This window comes from Megalops cyprinoides, chromosome 8, assembly GCF_013368585.1.
Source record: "Megalops cyprinoides isolate fMegCyp1 chromosome 8, fMegCyp1.pri, whole genome shotgun sequence".
NCBI classification, from domain to species: domain Eukaryota; kingdom Metazoa; phylum Chordata; class Actinopteri; order Elopiformes; family Megalopidae; genus Megalops; species Megalops cyprinoides.
In genome coordinates, this window is record NC_050590.1 from 32,377,525 (window position 1) to 32,396,580 (window position 19,056).

The following is a 19,056-nucleotide window of genomic DNA, read 5'->3' on the forward strand; positions in this document are numbered from 1 at the left end:
CACCGCACCATGCACTAGTTAATTAGAATCTTTATTAATTTATCTATGCATCCATTTACCTATTCTTTTATTGCTCCTTTGCTGCATTTTGGGCATTCACCTGTCACGGTTCCATAAGTCAATAGATTCAGTAATTGTTTAAACATATTTAAGTTAGGGACTATGTGAATGCTAAGCAGAGACTTCCCTGCTGTTTGAAAAAAAAAAAAGCTGTGAGGTCATATACACTATCTGTGTGGTCGCTCGCTCTTCAAGCTTTGTCTCAGTGTCTCAGTGAGTTATTTAATCATATTGTTAAACAGCATCCTGTTGAAATGATTCCATAAGCTTTTGTTGGTAGAGCCTATGCTATTCCTCTTGTGTGGGAGATCTCCCCACAGCAGTGCACCAGCTTGTGGTGATTACTATCAGAGCAACAACTTGACAAAGCCCCCAGGTTGAAACATTGTTTTTTTTTTCATGCTCACTATTTCAATAAATAACAATTTTGGAAACAACAGCAGTGTGTACGTTCTGTATCATTGTAATGTCTTGTGAGTGAAAGCTGTCAGGCAGGAGCAATTTCTGTTGCCTGTCCTTTATATAACTACCTGTGGAGGGTTCTACCACAATGGTCAAATAACACCCCCACAAATGTAGTAGTGTATGCGATTGCATTAGTGGCGGAGTAAGGTAGGTTAAAGCCATCCCACATCCAAACTGATCTGTAAACTTGCCCCCCTACTAGGGCTGGTCGGTATAGCTGTCGTGATATATCGCATAGCTACTTTTAGCGCAGTAACAACTATCCCTGCTGGTATAGCTGGTATATGGCGTTAGGTTTCTTCCCGTATTTGTTTTCCCTTTAGTCATACCTGATGCAGGAGCACACCTCCAGTTTTCTGAGGCCATGTGAAATGCTTCCGGGGGAAAAATGCCACTCATATCTATTCAATGTTGATATCACAGCAACGGCACTATGCTGCTTCCATGTGGCAGATAGAAACATGTGGCTACAAAGCTAATAGGTAAGTTAACCAACAAGTAGATATAAGTTATATTTTTCTGCCCCGGAAGCATTTCACTGAACTTTGGAGGTATGCTCCCGCATCAGGTATGACTAAAGGAAAATAAAATATGGGAAGAAACCTAACGCCACATACCGGGTATAGCTGTTATTGTGCTAAAAATAGCTATGCGATATATCGTGATGGCTATATCGCCCAACCCTACCCCCTACTGCCATCAGCACCATTACTACCACCACCACCAGCACAAAATCAGTGTCCTCCCAGTGACCCTAGAGATAGTTCCATCACAGTGGTCATTCACTGGACACCTGCTTATCAGTAATCTTAAGGGCCTTATCTCCATCCACCTCACCCTCATCTTACAGTCTTATACACAGAGCAGCATGGTTGTGCACAGTATTTTGCATACATTATATGCCTGTGATGTCCTTTGGCACTATCCAGTGGTCATAATGCAGATGCAGATGCATGTAACACTGCATTGCCTCTGTATAAGTGCACGGAGGTCAGAAGTGACTCAATTGCAGCAGACTGTCATTTCAGTCAAATTGTGCTTCACCAAGTAATCTGCGCTCAGAAACAATTCACAAACTCATTCTCAATGGCTGCAGAACTTTTATTGGAATTTCATTTGCATACAGGAAGCAAATTCAAGTTGGAGCAAGTGTGCATGTACCTGTGGTAAGAGATAATACTAATTCTCGATCCCTTTAAGAAGATATATATGTGTATATATGTGCGTGTGCGTGTGTGTGTGTGCGCGCGCGCATGTGTGTGGACACATCCAATTACTGTTACAGCTATGGTTGGTTATGACCGAATGACTGAATGTGACTGAATGAGATTACATGCGTGAATGTGAAGGCATGGATATTACGCACGAATACAAACACATTTTACTTAGTCATTAGAAGGCTTCATATAACTATAGAGTTACTATGATAATGAACTGGCAGCAACGCGTATCTACCCTACGTCACACTGGGATGGGTCAATCAGAGCATTGCGGAAACTCAAATGCGCATCAGCTGCAGGTGCTGCGCGCGTTTACTGTAAGTGGAGTAACTAGAGGCGGAGACCTCAAAGAGCGACAGAGGGATTTACACATCTCTGTTGTAAAGGGGGATTAGTGCTAGCTGTGGGATTTGGAGTAATTTCTGTTTTGTGGAACAAATCTCTGTTCGAGGGTTTACGGCTAGTAGAGGGATGAGCTCACCAAAGCGGCCACTGGGGATTAGCTTCACATTTAAACCAAACTCTTTGAAAAACTTGACTAAAAATAAAAGCATGATTGAAAATGAAATTAATGGCAGTTTAAACCATTGCTAAATTGTACCATTATCCAAGAACCAGAACCCACGAAACGAGCAGCAGCCCTCGATAACATTCCATTACGTTAGCAAGCTGGGAAAAGATTTACGTTGCGTGGAAAACACGAGTCGAATAACGAGGTAGAAAGAAAAACAAGGCATTGAGAAGATCCCTTTCCCTGGGGCGGTTCTCTAAGCGTGGTAGGCAGCCATACGGAGTTTATATTGTGACAATGCCCCTTTGGCCGGATTCCAAAACCCACTAATCTCCAGTTGTGTACACATGCCCCTGCTAGATCTCAATAATACGACACATCGTCGTTTAAAACCTTTGTCCCATTTTTGTTATCAAACGTGGCATAGATGTTTCGATGTAGTTTATGGTGCCACGACAGAGAAATTATTTCTTAAATCATAAATAGCAATGTGTGGTTCTGAAAGGACAGCGGCCATTGAGCTCGTTGCAATAGAAAACACGAGTTGTGAGCTCATTTCTAAATCGATTAAAGCTAAAATAGGTCACCTATTGTAGACATATTAACTGCCACAGGGCAGAAAATGCCCCACGGAGCAGTATTCTACGTAGTATTGTTGTCATCAGAGAATCTTACTGTTCCTTACTGATAGGGCCAATATTTCGGAAGTTACGACCTCTCAAACGTGCAACCATAACGTACATGAAGTAGTGCATTATTTTGTTATTATTTATTATTTTGAGTGCAGATGTTTTTGTGACTGTTGTTTCATCCTATGTTTAAAAAGGTTAGTCCCGGCTAGGTTTCGTTCCCCAGTGTCTCCTCGTCAGCTTCCTACAGAGCGAATTCAATGGCAGACTGTGGATGAGTTTGACGGAGTGTTACCGCGAGGCTGGAGGAGGTGTTGGGCGCTGAAAGAGAGGGAGAGACGTCAGGCTGATGAGTCACGCTGTTCCGCTGACAGCTCGTCACATCTTCCCGCTTCCCGGATATCAAACGCATCTTGCTTACCGAGTGGCACTTGCAGAGCAGCCTTGAAGCAGCTTCCAGCACTCAGTGCAGATATTCATTATAGCAGTCACTTAAATCTAAGGAACAGTGATACGATCTGGTAACCAACTGAAATGGTTGCTCCTTTGCCGAGATTTAAAGTTTATGGCTTCAGTGTATTGAGGTGGCGGTATTCCAATTATTCCTTAGGGTTTCCAAGAAATTCTTGCACTATCTTTTACCAGCATAAATTAACCGTGGAGGGGTTGAATGCTCTCTAATCTATTCAAATACATACCGAAATATGTACCCACTGCTCAACACAAATGTTGTTTTTTTTATTTTGGAATATATCAATATCCTTATCCATTGTACTCCTTCTGAAGAAAAAGCGGCCTTCTCAGATTATACAATTGATAGGCTATGGTGCTTTATGGAGGATATTATTGCACACAGAATCCTCATTGTGTAGCTGCACCTCCAAGATAATGTAGTGCAGCCTGCATTTCATAACAGATGACAGCAGAGGAAATTTCTGTACTCTGATTGGACACAGAGGATGGTGATGGCTGAAAGAGAGCAAAGTGACAGATTATCTCCAGCACCTCAGTTGTATGTATGTGTAATTAATGCATGTTCAGTCTTGGCTGGTGATATGTAACTGTAGCCCCCACCCCCCGCCCCCCAGCAGACACAGCCTGAGAGAGAATAACATGCCTGTGTGTGCATGTATGTGTGGGTGGCTGCAGTTGTGTATTAGTCTTAAAACAGGTGCCCATGATGGGATAGTCCACACATAAATTAGGTTTGCTTTGCACTTTACTCACATTGTTGGATCACCTTCTTGTTCAGTTTAAATAAGCAGTTTTTTAGCATGATTTTTCAGTGCGTTATCATTAGCCAATTTCATGTTTCAAATTTCACAGCAATTTCTATACATCCCTCTGTTTCCCATTGTGACACAAAAGCACAGATTTTTCAATGTTGCAAAATGGATTTAGCATGTAACACAGTGACAGTCTGATATTTCCTAGAACCTGACCAAATGATAACTCAAAGACTGTGCCTGGACCAGTTGAACCTGGACTAGCTCCTAGCCATTTCTTTTTTTCTGTCTCTCCCTCTCCACCTAGCTATCTGTCTCTCTCCCTCCCTCTCCCTCTCCCACAGGTGGGGGAGGGTTGAGGATGCTGGCTGTTTTAATGAGCTCCTGTGGGGGCCACACTGGAGTGATCAAACGCTGCACTCCGCCGTTGTCAATCTCATTTCTGCAGCTGCAGTAATGACAGCGCTGCCGTGGTTTCGATGAGCGCAAAGACAATCACAAGACAGCAGCCACCATTGCTCTGTTAACGCTTTAGATGAGGTGTTGGGGGGAAGGGCAGTACATAAAACAACAAAAAAACACATGGCAAATGGAAATGTGCTTCCCATTCCCCGCTTCGGTATAGGAGTCCTGCCGTTTCATCGGTAGTCAAATGGGCAGTCAGTAATGAAACCGTCCCCTCCTCCCCCACCCAACCCCCATTCTCCCTTTGTGCAGTCGAGGAAAACCATAACCTGACTACAAAGCCTGACAGAAAATGTGAAAGAGAGAGAAGCGTGTGAGAGGGAATGGAGGGGGAGAGAGAAAGGGAGAGGAGTGTTTTGCCATTATGGCTCCCAAGGGGTGGACCTCAATCTGACCTCTCAGCGCTGCACTGTTCATATTTGCCTGATGAATGTGAAGAGAACAGCTCTGCCTGATATTGACTCAGATTAGAATGGGTGATTAAAACATAATTACACCCCACTTGGTTACATCTGAAAGACCTACACAAACAGAGAAAATGGTATCGCCATTCCCACGATCCTCTCTAATCGCTCTATATTATGGCAGGAGCAAGGTAACCGCGGACAAAGGGAAACCTCATAGGACATTATAAAATGGGCATGTGCAGCTTAATTGTGCATTTCAAAGACATTTTTACAGCCATTCTGAAGCACCACAATATATCATGTGTCCATGTAAAGCTGCAAGTTGGTTGTCACTGGTGCTGAGGATCTGTAATCTCCACAGCACATTACCAACAGTATGACCATCCCTCAGATATTTGATATCAATAATCAACTCAAAATCTAACACATCCTACGTCCCTCAGTACCCCAGTACTGGGACCTTGTTCCCAGTATTAACATGTACCAAAATAACACACAACGGACAGTTTATGCTAAATGCTTTTGTGTAGTCACTTGACATGTGACTTAAACGTATTTGTGTAAAGGCACTGCCCTCTGTCTCATTGCTGGCCTGTGAGGTTCTACATTTCAGGGTCATGATTTAGCAATATTTACACTCCGATAAAATCTAGCAGTTTAAACGTAATCAGGCATGTGTATTATTTTGAGCCTTTTGGCTTCAGTCAAAAGTACTTCATGATACGAGATGAAATGCCAGCTTTATCTGTCTTTTGCTGTGTGTGTCCATTGCACCTTGAGGGCATAGCTTACTGTCAGTCTTCCCCCTGGTTATGAATGCATTCTGGAGGGCTGACTCCTGTCAAGCCAGACAGGTTAATTGTATCCCTAGGCACTGACCTCAGTATGAAAAAATGGCCCCTGCCGTTCCATGCCTGACAGCCTGAGTCTGTGTCACTGGGAGAAATCGCCATGCATTTTTAATGGGGAACGTACCCATCCCTGCTGTTTATAACCTGATAACGGGTGTCAGGCGGTGTATCCATTAGGTTCTGTGCTGTGCTTTCGCTCACCTTTGTCCCTTCACTTGACACAACAAACAAGCATGTCAATCATTTCGCTGGAATGAATCCGCCCACACAGACCCCAGACTTGTTTATTTAAAGCGGAGAGACCTTTAAGATCCAGTTACTGTATAAAGAGTTATCTTTGGGCTAACTCAGTTAAATTGAGTCATGTTTTTATCGATGACATATATGATTTATTATTATTATGATTATTTTGGAACAGTGTCAGGTGGTTATTCTTAGGGAGGAATGATTTGATTTCATATAAAAATGTAAAAGTAATTAACATACTCTGTTTTGCTTTTAGTAGCTCATAGCAGAAATGGTAGAATTTGTTTTTTTAAACACCATAAGTCAAACAAGTGACACGTACAGAGTAAAACAAGCATTATCTGTCTTAAAATGTATCAGTTCATATGTAAATCACAATTCTCTCGACTGATGGAAAGTATAACATAAAACACTAGCAAAAAGGATGCTTTGAATTGTATTTAAATTAATTTTATGTTCATCTTTGGCCTTTTCAATCCCTAATGAAGGTGAGTTTCTTTTAATGTGGCAAGGAAGCAAGCATTATGTACTCACTGGAATATTCCCTACATGCACTACAGGTCCAAACTTCTCCTGCTTGGAATGCGGCACACCTTCTCAAACATGCAGGTTTCCCCAGCAACATGTCCATAGGTTTGCCTCTGCTGTACAGTGCTACCTTCTGATTTATCTGCTCACTCAAACCACTTTTTCACTGAGAACACCCTCTACTGGCAAATTAATTGGAACTGCAGTCAGATTCAGAACAACTTCAGCACCAGTCTAATACTGTGTTGGTGGGTGAGGGATTGGTAGTGTAGGGATTCCCTCTCTCTCCATTTGTGTGTGTGTTATGTATGCATGCTGTTAGGTAGGAATGGGGCTTGAGCCAGTATGTGTATTTTCTCTAAGTGATAATGGTGGTCAAAGCATTCATAATTGTTCAGTTTTTGCTTTCCAGTAGTGAGGCTTTGGTGTCTTTGTCTCTTTCTCATAGCTCCAAGCAAGTCAGGCAGATCTGTTCATCTATGTGCAAGATAGCAAGATGCCTCTATTTTTTTATTAGTTGAAGAACTCAATCAAATTACAGTGGAAAGCAAAGGTATTTGTTTGCTTAGACCTCTTAAGACACAGTTCATATAATCATGTTCTGCCTAAGGTCTCCCTAACACACACAGATAAATACACTGGTGAATGTGCAGTCAGGTGGTGTTAGTTGTCAGTTTTAGTGCTGGCTTTCTAACAGAGTCTTAAGGAAATGGCTGAATTCCAGGTGCAATTAAGTAAAAACGGTGAACTAGCCCCCAGTTTAAGGTGAGATTGTCTAATAACTTTCCTGTCTCATTATGGTATGAAGCCCTGGGTGTACTTTCTATTCAGGCTGACATTGAGGCTTCCCCATCTCTAGTGCCAATCACTTAGGATTACATTGCCATTGTTGCTGAAACAGTCACAAAATGAATTCAGGAGATATGAATTTCCATACAAATCAAAGCATGAAGGTTGTGTCTGATATGCTTCTAGTGGCACTTTTATTTGGCTTGGAGTCATTTGGCTTTATATATCCCATTTGGACATATAAACAATACAATTAAAGGGGCAGATAAGGTTGACAAGCTGTCGTGAACAGCTTTGACAGAAAGGGAGCTAGTGACCACATTGATGCATGCAGGCTGACATGCACACAACCGGTAATTACTGGTTTTTGCCTGGTAAAAATTATAAAAAACTGATAAATTAAAAACTTGCTGGTCAAAATGTCCAGTAATAATGCTCAAACAAAACGCAGCTATAACGAAGGCTATCCCTAAACAGGACATTTGTGTTTTGACAGCGAAACAGCCTATTAACAGCCTACAATACTTTTTTCCCCAAAAGGGTGCACTCTTTTATTGCACGATACTTGCTACTAGACCCACTACTATTCAACTTTGAAGCAATTTATCAGTTGCCTTAGCCTATTCATAGCACACAGCTAGCAGATGTTTCGTAATAGCCTACATTTTAGTGGTTCATGGTAAGGTTTTGCTCAATCGTTACTGTTTGTTTTGCTTAATTGTTACTGTTCATTAAGTAGTCAAACTGATTTGAGGTCGTTGTCATTCTTTCGTCAACCTAGGTGTACATTATATTTGCGTTTGTAACATAGACTGTTATTGAAATGTGACCGGTAAGTTTCAAATTTGTCTGGTAAAATAAATTCTTTCCAGACACCGGACTGGGAAAAAAAAAATCTTAGTGGAAATCCTGGCACACACATGCACAAAGACACCCATGACGCAAGCATGCAGCATTGGTAGAGTATTTTGCCGCCTTCCTAGGGTTTAGTTGAGTCCCTGCCATCGCCAGTGCACAGCTTCCAGTGTGTTAGGGGAAGGAATAGAGAGCTGCTGGCACAGAGAGCCCCAGGCACGATTGCAGTTTAGGCTGGCACCAGACCCCAGTGCGGACACCTTGATCGCTCCATTGCGCCGGTCTCTTTCATGTCGATCCCTTTCTTTTGAGCATAAGTCCAAGGTGTCTTCTGTTTTTTTACCAGCCCTATTTTTGCCCCCCCCTCCAGCCGACTTCCTTTCTACCCTTCCTCCTGTTCCTTAAGCCATCCCGTTGCTACGACAACCTTCCCGGGCCTGTGCTGGACCGCAGGCCCTCTGAAAGCGGGCGCTCGGGGAAACCTCCGAGCTCTGGGAAGGCAGCGTAAAATCGAGATAATCGCACACACAAAGGGCTGCCGTTTTTTGAAAGATTTATTCATCCCGGAAAGAGGGGCGCTGGGAGCCCCTCTCTCCCACGGTGGGCAGAGGCATGACATCACCAGCTTGAATGGATGGGCATTTGGGACATGCACGCCTCCCCTCCAGTCACCCCCCTGCCAGTTTGGACGCAGTGCTTGGCCAGGCGAGCTGAGGCCACCGCCACTGTTTGCCTGCAGGACAAAGGACCCTCACAGCAAACAGAGTACCAGTGGAGTACTTCACATGGTCCCAGCCAAGAGCAATGATGGCAGACTCGCTATTTCTTTCATAGACCTCTTTTGGATGAATGATATGACCCCCCCACCATAACCTTACCCCCCTCCACTTCCTCCCCCCCAACAAACACCCCTGAAATGTTCGCTTCTCGCTCTGCACTCTCTGAAGGAAAATAGTGCACCGTCCCGAGGAATTTTAAGGCAGTCTTCTCCTTGCACCACCACTGCCAACAGTGGTGTGATTTTGTCTGCTTTTGTCCTGGTGGTCCATTTTTTCTTTTTTTTTTTCAAAAAGAGAATATGCTTTAATTAGTATTCACATTTCCATGGCATTATTAAGGTGAAACAGCACACTGCTTTCCATAATGAGTATATATATATATATATATATATATATATATATATATATATTATATATATATATATATATATATATATATATTTATATATATCAAGGGTGCAAGGGTGATTAATATGATATAATCTCCTGTAAATTATTCCCTTTCAATAGCTGGACCTGCACCGAAACAGCATGAAATGTTATTAATTAGTGACTTACAAGAGGCTTACCAGGCTTTGGTCCAAATTGAATGTTGCATAGGAGGAACTAGCTGAGAACAGGGAATGTAAACTTCAGTAATGTAAACAACAGTAGTGTATAAGAGAGGATTTTGCTGTGTGTGGCATCTTTGTTATTATTCAGTCAAAACTGTGGCAGTAGGCTTGTTGCGCAAAGCATGACACTTAGCATTTTGGTTTTTCTTTTTTAATACTGATCATTTTTTTATCTGGATGAAGCCCTGTTGGCCAACTGCTGTTTATCGTATGGATTTGAGAAAAACATTCTGATATACAGTCTGATTAGAGAACCCCATGCCTTCACCATATCTTTATCCTATCTGATGTCAGTTCCTTTCAGTGCATTCCTTTCAGATGGATTAGAGTGGAGGATATTTTGCACTTGCCATTCACACTTGAAGTGTGAGGTTGACTCCTCCCTCTCCCTCCTCCCACTGTCTCTCCCTCTCGGAGATCTTGCTGCAAAGCTTGGAGGTGGGCCACTTCTCTGGCACATGCGCCTAGACCAGTCTGCCCCAAGTTTATGTGCTTGAAACCCAGCGTCCTCCCAGTGTGGTGGTAAATTACTTCCATCTGGATGCAAAGACAGTGCAGCTGGCCTGTCACTGTGCCGTGTTTCTGCGGCATCTACCATTAGCCACAGCACATGTGAAGGAACATCCGACATTCAGGGGATCTGTACCAAGGCACAGCAAATGGATAAACGGTAATCTACTGGATATCTTTTCTTTTTTTAACTGGCTCCTTTCCTGGTAGCCCACAGCTATAGTGTAACACTCATCACCCATATATTCCATTCCATAATTTTCCATAACACTCTGTTAGCAGCAACACAGCAAACACAGGTAAGTGGATGATCATGGAGTTTTTCTTTTTCTTTAAATGATAGATGCACACTCATTGCAACTGACTAGTGCAAGCGTGCAAATTGCAATTGGTTTCTATCAGTGCAAGGCGTATAGCAACACTTCTTTCTCAAACAGCATGTTGCTGATGTGATGACACCACTTTATGAGTATCTTTATTTCTGAGAAAAAAGGTGAAAATAAGGTGATTGACCTCAGGGAGCTTGATTGTTTTATCTGCACATATGCAAAAAATAGTTTTGTCTTTGAGTATGCAAATGCTGTTTTTTGTGCAGCTATGCAAGTTTATTTTGTGCCTGGGGTCATTTTTCTGTGACATTAGGCAGCAAGTTATCTAATCGCGGCTGACACATCTTTGGCCTCTCTCATTGTTGTTTGACCTTTTTGGTGCAAGAGAAAGGTCACCTCACTCCATCACACAAACACATGGTACATTCTCTCTTGGCCTCACAGCCTGTTTCCTCCAACCTTGAATCACCGTATCAGCTTAGCTGCCTTTACTCCTGCTGAAGAGCTTAACGTCAATCCAGCCAATGACAGCAATCCCACGGCAAGGACAATGGAATTATCATGAAATTAAGTCACTCAGTTCACAACTGACACACGCAAGCCAAATAACCAGTCCTGTTTGTAAATTGCTTATTCCTACATTTATTATATGTTTTAACTGGTCAATTTTAAAATTTGGCTCTTTAAGATGTGGGAGGGGTGGGGTGGCAGAATTGAGTAAATCCACAAGGTTGTGGTAGGACTGGAGCAGGGACAGTAGTAGGACATTGACAGCTAGTCAGTCCTACCTGTTCCCCTGGGGAACTAGAATGCCTTTGGTGTTTCAGAGATGGCAGAGTCCTGGCTCCATGGCCCTGTATTCCTGCCTCTTAATGACACCTTAACATTTCTTGGGATGACTCTGCTGTCATCCAATGCAATTACTGTCGCGCCTCAAGCTAACTTTAACTGGTTTACAGGTGGAGATCCCATTAGGACAAATGCAGCACATTTTGGACCTTTGGTCAGTTCTTAACCCCTGTTCCAGTCTGAGAGCTGCCAGATCTCTGATGGGTGTGTAGTGTGCACCATGTTTAGATTACCAGCAAGCTTTTGCAAAGAACCATATAGAAGCCTCAATCTGTATTGGCAGTGGCTTTCAGACCACAAACAAATTTCAACATAAACATTTTCTGCATATAAATACATTGCAGAAAAACTGTGGAAGAAGTGGTCAAAAGTTCATCTATTGACATGTTAACAGTTACACAAGGTATAGTAACTCATCATAACAAACTGAAATTTCTGGTTTGATGAAAACATCACACTGGCATCATGAACAGTAATTACAAAAGATGCGTTTTTCTCTGCTTTTTGAGGACCAAACGAGGACAATTATTTGAACAGTAGTGAGGGTGACTTACGTTTGCATAGCAATATATTTGGTGTTTACCTTTTCTGTTTTTATGTAACATGTATAATTTGAGTACACTCAGAGAGCTCCATCTGTCTGCCTGCAAACTGAGCAGCTGCTGGTCCCAAGGCTAGGGCTCTGACGCACCATAAACATCATCAAAATTTGTGTGCGCTCAGTTACCTGGAGACAACAGCATCATTTAATCACATGTGAACACACCACGTTGGGGATGATCACACTATGACAGTAATGAAGACAACACTGCACTCACACAACACACAAACCCGACTGACTTGTCATAGCAGCCATTAGCTGATTGGTCAATATGGCCATTGCTGTATGCTGTGTCCCAAGGCAGATTGGTCCTTATTGTCTCTCTTTCTTTCCTTCTGCTGTAAAAATTGTACAGAGACTGAAGGCCAGAGGCTGAGCAAAAACTCATTATCATTAAATCATTAAAGGACCATGTTACAATACCATTACACTCATTTGGTAATGCTCTCTTTTACCCCATTAATGAAGCATTAGTAGAATATTACTAACATTTTTAATGTTATTAACATGATCTCCCTTTCCTAAAAGACATTCAAATAAGCAAATATAATTATGCTATTTATTATGTTCCTCTCTTACCCCATTGTCTACATGAATGAATTGGGCAGCCACCTCTGCAGGCACTATAACAGTATTTTGAGTCTTGCTGTGTTGGACAGACATAAAAAACTGCTTAGTAAATTTGGAGAATTTGGGAATAGAAATGTTCCTAAGGTGAGGTATCTGAAGCAGGAAAGAGGAGAGGCAGCCTCTCCGAGGTTACAGTGTTTCCTCAGCCTGCTGTTTCTGTGCTGGCTTGTCAGTGACCACTACATTTGTGAAAGATCTAGCAAGAGCTGTTTCTAGTCATGAGATTAGCACCCCTGATACTCTTTTGCCTACTGGTCTAACTAGGCAGCAGGTTTACCGTGCAATCAGAAAGAGAAGCATATGACAGTATGCCAGTCTGTCCCATAGTCACAGCTGATAAGTAAGATCAGCGATTTGGGTGAGTGAAATTTCACCCTGGAGTCTAATGGCTTAAACAAGTCACCCTTTTAATCCAGGGATGCAATACTGCTGCCTTTTAATTCAAATAACGTTGACATATAGAGAGAGAATTGACACATAGAGGGAGAAAGAGAAAGCATGGGAGATAGAATTATCCAGATTATGGTCTTTATACCTAGAGTTCCCTCATTTGTCCTCCATTTGTCCCTCCATGGTCCTCTCTTGGGCTTATCTTTTTTTGGAGGGGGTGAAAATGTTAGTAGAGATCAGTTCATGGACCTTGTGTAGGGACATGCAATCAGATCTTGTTATTTTTATCTTTACAAAGTCTATGTACGTATGTGTCAGTTATTTTTGTCCATATTATTATTATGATGGAATCTTTTTTTCATACTGACTGAGTCTTAATGAAGCACAGTCAAAGCAGACTGAAATAATGTCATTCAAATAAATAGCTGAATTGATGCATGTGTAGTGAAAAAGAAAATTCTGATCATTCTGCCAAGCCATTGTTGCTATTTGTTATAGTAGGAAACAAGAACCTGTGTAGTAATTTTTTTGTTGCTGTTGGACTATATTTTACATTACAGTATGCAGTTTGAACTACAGAAATAAATGGACATTCAGCCAGTCCAAGAACATAAGATTAAGGTGGGAATGGTTGTAGTTTCCACCTTAGATCTGGTAGGTGGTGTTTAGACACATTTGATTGTTCTCTAGTCTAGACCAGTTTGGTGAGGTTTTGGTGAGAAAACAGCACAGTGTCATAGCTGTGGTCTTTAAACACCCTCTTTTCACACAGAATAGTCTTGAGTCTGGAGATTTGAAACATGCATTTCAGTTATTACCCCGCCCCCAGAGAAAAAAAAAGAAACGTAACAGCATTACAAGGATCCAGCTACAGAATGAGGTCTGAGGGTGAATGTGGTATCATGCGCCACAATCATTCAAAGCAATAAATGTTAAAAAACACCTTTATTTCTAGCTACCAATCAAAGCCGTATGGTTTATTTCCTTTCCATGAAGGGACTATTAGCTTTCTTTGGATAGATACCAAGCTTATACATGGCTGAGAGCTGTAATATTGTCTGTTACTGTGGTGGCTGGTAGAAAAAGGCCTTCCAGGATGGAAAACTAGCTGATGCAATATATTAGCTATGCTATTACCTGAAATTTACTCATGTGTTAGTAATCTAGCCAACTAACTTTTACAGGATCACCACATTGCAATTATGTATAGCTAGCTAGCATAGTTTGCTGAATGGTCCATCCTCATACAGTTTGTTGAGCAGAATGACATTCCATGGATAAAACAGAAATGTGTAATGAGTCATTATACCATCTGGTGGGGAAAAAAATATACAAAAATGTGTGCCTTCATTTCCTTAGCAACCGCCTGACTACCACACTTGGAAAGATCTGGTATACCTCTTGTTTTGCCTATTTCCTCAAAACTGATGTTCTATTGTGAAGATAACAGTGTTTTTTTTGTAATTGGGCAATAGATTTTTATGTTATCCGTTTGTTTAAAAAAATTTGGCGTCTTTAATCTTTTAGCATTGTGCTGAATTACATTGATCAGATAATAACTAGATCAATATCCATGTAAAACATCACTTAATTTTACCAGTAATTTAATTTTGTTAGCTTGGGGTAGTGCAGGCAGAACACAGAAACATAACTTTGACCCCTGTCCCATGCTGAGGCATTGGTTTGGCCTTTTGACTGCATTCCGCAGATGGCCCTTATTAAAACAACACATGGTTTCATTTATATGTTTCAGCTGTTAAGTAATTACTGTATGAAATGGAGAACTGAATTTTGAGTTATTAATTGATTGGGGCTCAGGAAAAAAAAAAAAAAACTTGCTTTTTGTGGCAAGGCTAAAAAACTGTGGCTATCCCTCAAGTATCTGGTCTGTGTTTAACAGATCTGAGTTGGCCCTGGTTTGTCAGAGTGAAAGGGAACCTTTTAATCAGCAGCTTGAGTCACTCCTCAAGTGTCTCCCATCTGGTAGCTGTCTAAGCAGCTCTGCTGAGTGGAACTACCCAGTGTTATGCATTGCTGCAAAATTAATGAGCTAGTTCACTTGTCTTCACAGAATCCCCCCACCAAAATGCTCTATATTAATTAATATTATGTGACTCCATGTTAGCGTATGCTATGTTGTATTCACTTGCTATTTTTTCTTTTGTTGATGCTACTGAGATAATCCAGCGCAGCTACATATGCTCATTACACAAGAGTGTTGTTATACCCTATAAGCTTCTGTAAGTCTATAACAAGCGCAAACACAAGACCACGTGAGAGTGATGCAAAACCACCACAGTGGGGGTTGGGAGGGAGGAGGTATGAAACCAAAATAAAAAAATCTGAGAAGTGTCACATGCATGCCAGACATGCTGGAGATAACCTGCCTTTACTCCCCCTCCTCTCTCTGTTTCCTGCAGTACTGACACAATGCCTAAACAAGTGGAGGTGAGGATGCATGAGAGCCACCTGGAGCCCATCGACACGCCTGACAAGCCCGTGTGCGGGAGCATCTGCCAGAAAATGTGCAAGAACCTGCTGCTCACTCTCACTGTCCTCGGTTAGTACTCCTGCTGCTTTGCCTTCATGGTTGGTGGTGACTGTGCCCTTGCCCCACCACCCACTCTGCTCATACATGGCTGCCAGATTTGCTGAACATGCTGGATTTATCAATCAATCAATCAAGTTTTATTTATTATAGTACATTTTTTCAATCAAGACTGCCACAAAGCGCTTTACATTTTTTCCTATAGAAAACCCAGGACAGTTGTGAAAAATTGCAAGATTATTCCCCGACCCTGGGAAAAGGCAGTTGAGTGACTGCTGTAAAATAATAATTGAACTTGGTGCAATCCAAGGCATCAGTTCATCTCAACACTTCAGAGTAGTTCCATTTTATAGCCAGTGAGGTGGACAGGGGATGGAAATATTGGCCTCAGGCAGGTTATGAGGGGGAATCCTTCTGAGACTCGATGGTGCAGCAATGGTCCAGGCATCATATTCATCCTGGCTGATCAGCATAGCTACTAGTGGTGCTAGGGTTATAAGAATATTTATAAGAAGCCTAGGGTGGCTGTGTGAAATTCAAAATGGAGTGAACACATCTGATTGGAAGTGTTAAGCACTCATAATTCAGCCATATGAGGACCATTGACTTGGTGTGACCTTGGTTGGTCCCGCTAAATGCTTTCCTGCATTGCTCATTGAAGTAATGTGTATGTCCTGTTCAGACATACCTTTGTTTGTTTTTCTGTGAGCCCACTAAAACCTGGCCAAGTAGAGCAATGGAAGGTTGAGCAATAAAATAGGTGAGAGAGGGGAGGAACATGGAAAAACAGGGAGAAAGCAAGAAAGAACAAGAAACAGAAAATGGGGGGGATAGCACCAGACAGAAGGACAGACAGACGAATAAAAAAACAGTGAGCACTGTGGGATTCAGAGAGGTATTCTTCACAGATTATGCTGCTCAATATGCTGGACAGATGTGCGCAATTACGCAACTGACTGGTGCCAAGTGGAGCAGCCATCTGGCCCCACAGTATGAAAGCCAGGTGATCAAGAGCTTTGGCCTGTTCCGGTTACCATACCCTCATGACCTTTCTTTCCCTACCAATGTGTGTATGTGGGGGAATCAGACGCCTAGAGGCCAGCTCTGCTGCTCTCAGCATGGCTGCTGACAAGACAGCACATTTCAACTTTGCTGCAGGTCTAGTTGTTTCATTCACATCCCATTACAAGGATCAGACAAGTTGGCAGCTGTGTGCTTTGCATCTGAAAATTGGGAGGCCAGGTTGACCGTGCTCTCAAGGCCTGTTCACCGTCTGCCAAAAAGAATGTGCAATAACTTGCTTGTTCTCCAAAGGACAGGTCCCAGATTCTGCTGGAGGACATACATAATCTCAAACACCAGTGCAATTAAAACAGCCACAATGCTGTTGATGCTTGTTGTTAAAGTCATTAAACAAGACGTTTGCGTGGAATAACAGTTTGGGCACTTGGACAGTATCGATGTTTACACTCTGTGCTTCTGTGTCACATTCTGTGTGATGATTAAATGTAGTCCACCCTAAGACTATGCAGCATTGAGGTGTGGGGTGCAGTCTTTTTGTCAGTCATATGGTGCTAATAAAACACAAGGTAGTCACTAAACTCTGCTCTGTTGGGAAGCATAGTGGATATATGGGGCACAGGCATTCACTATAGGGGTTATGGAGTGTTGGTGTTGAGTTAGGGGTGTAACGGTACGCAAAGGTCAAGGATCGGTACATACCTCAGTTTTGAAGTCATGGTTTGATACATTTTTGGTACAGTGAAAAAAAAGACGTGCAAAACATGAAATTTCTTTTCATTTATTATGAATTTAACTTGTAAACGTATAAACTTGTAAAACATTGTAAACAATGGCAAACTGGACATAATTTCCTGAACACATAAGGAATGCGCATAATGGCACATACCTTTCTTTCTTAAAAAAAACATACCTACATCTAGGTATTATTTTTTAAAAAAGTCAGTTAATATTGCTGCAACCTACTAACAAAACTTAAAGTGCTTCTGAAGGTTATCAAATAAATAATAATAAAAATAAATAAATAGTATAATAATAAAATAAAGATCCATTAAAGTGCAACATATAGAAAATTATTGATTCATTCTATTCGTATGTTTTTTTTTTTTTTTTTAAGAAAAATTAATGTGTCCACATTGTCTGCAGAAAGGGCAGATCTACTGGCACTAACAATGTCTCCTGCAGTTGAAAAAACCCAAACAGGAGACCTGAAGGATACAGGAAGGTCCTCAAGCTCTGGCCTTGCGGTGGCCATACTTACAAGGCTGCATCACTGAACATGTGCTAATTCAGTTGCTAAGTTACAGAGAGGAAACTGAGTTTTTAATTTTAGTTCCACACACAGAAATGTAGAAGAGAGGGCACACCGTATCTTGTTTCACTGCATTTGCTAATGTTTCGGTCGACTGACCATCAGAGCATGAAAAAGTTATGCATGTAACGTACGTGGTTAAAGCTAGACTATATTCACTCGGATCACAACGCGCACTGAACCGAACGTCCTGTACCGAACGGTACGGTACAAATACGTGCACCATATGTGTGGCCTGCTTCTGTGCATATGCGATTGTGGTGAGTATTGTGCGTGCTTGTGTGTATGTGTGAATGTGCAAACATGTGCAACCTGTTAACACCAGAAGGCCACATACTTCAAGTCTGAGGAGATGACAGTGTCTCATCTGTTCATGAGGAGTTTGTGCAAAAAGCCGTTGTGATCGAGGTAGGGGGCACTGGGATGTTGCAGCAGACATGAAAACAATATATATGCAGAGGGAGGCAGGGGTGTGTGCGTGTGATGGGGACGTGGAGGGGGGGGGGGGGTCATGTAAAGGGCATGCAGATGCTAAGGATTTAATTACAAAGGGAATTAATAAACTGCCTCAGAGGTGAGTAATCCCTGGCAGTACTTAAAAGGAAGAAATGGGGCTTCCTGCACAGCTATGGGCTCAAGGCTTATTCTAGCCCGAGGCACTGCTTTTCTTAAGAACAAGACAAGCTAAGACAGCTGGTGGGTGGAGGGGCTTACAGCTGAGAAGGGGGGCAATGAACTGACGTCAGCCCTCAGAGTCTGAAGCAAGGATACTAGATTCCTCCTCACCATCTGGGGGCGCCACTGCTCTTTCATCTTCTGGCCACTGTAATGGGAAAGGGAGTGCAGTCTTTTCGCTAATTGAAAGGTTGCAAGTACACCTACTGAGCAACAGCAGCTTGTGAGTAAGAGCAGCTACTTGTCTACACTCACTGCTGGTCTGTCTCTGACAATGGTGAGCAGACTTGCTGAATGTGCTTGAGCTGTTTTTCCACTCGTGTTAGAAACTTTCAATTGCTCAGAATGTAAAGAGCCCATTGTTTTTCATTCCTAGCCAATTGTTTCATTGCTAAAGCTTGTAATTGGTAGCTCTTCCTCCTCTGTCACTGCTGAATTAATGAGTTGCTGTTTTCCTCCAAGTAAAGCTGTTTTGTACCCTTTGTGCAGTTTCAAACGATTTCTGTCTGTTCTGTTGTGGACAGAGAGAATTTTAAGGATTTATTCA

General features: G+C 42.0%; 1 protein-coding gene across 4 annotated transcripts in view; it reads left to right on the forward strand.

Annotated features, from left to right (window-relative positions):
* The window catches only part of slc1a2b (solute carrier family 1 member 2b), a 42,264-nt gene that overhangs the window by 10,896 nt on the left and 12,312 nt on the right, over positions 1-19,056 (forward strand). For 2 of the 4 annotated variants that reach the window (XM_036535777.1, XM_036535779.1), the window contains exons 1-2: positions 10,109-10,315; positions 15,375-15,514. In XM_036535777.1, coding sequence (XP_036391670.1) covers positions 10,305-10,315; positions 15,375-15,514 — 151 coding nt within the window. In that variant the 5' untranslated portion in view covers positions 10,109-10,304. Of the gene's footprint in view, positions 1-10,108; positions 10,316-15,374; positions 15,515-19,056 lie in introns of those variants that run through there. The other 2 variants (XM_036535778.1, XM_036535780.1) reach the window with 1 other exon arrangement.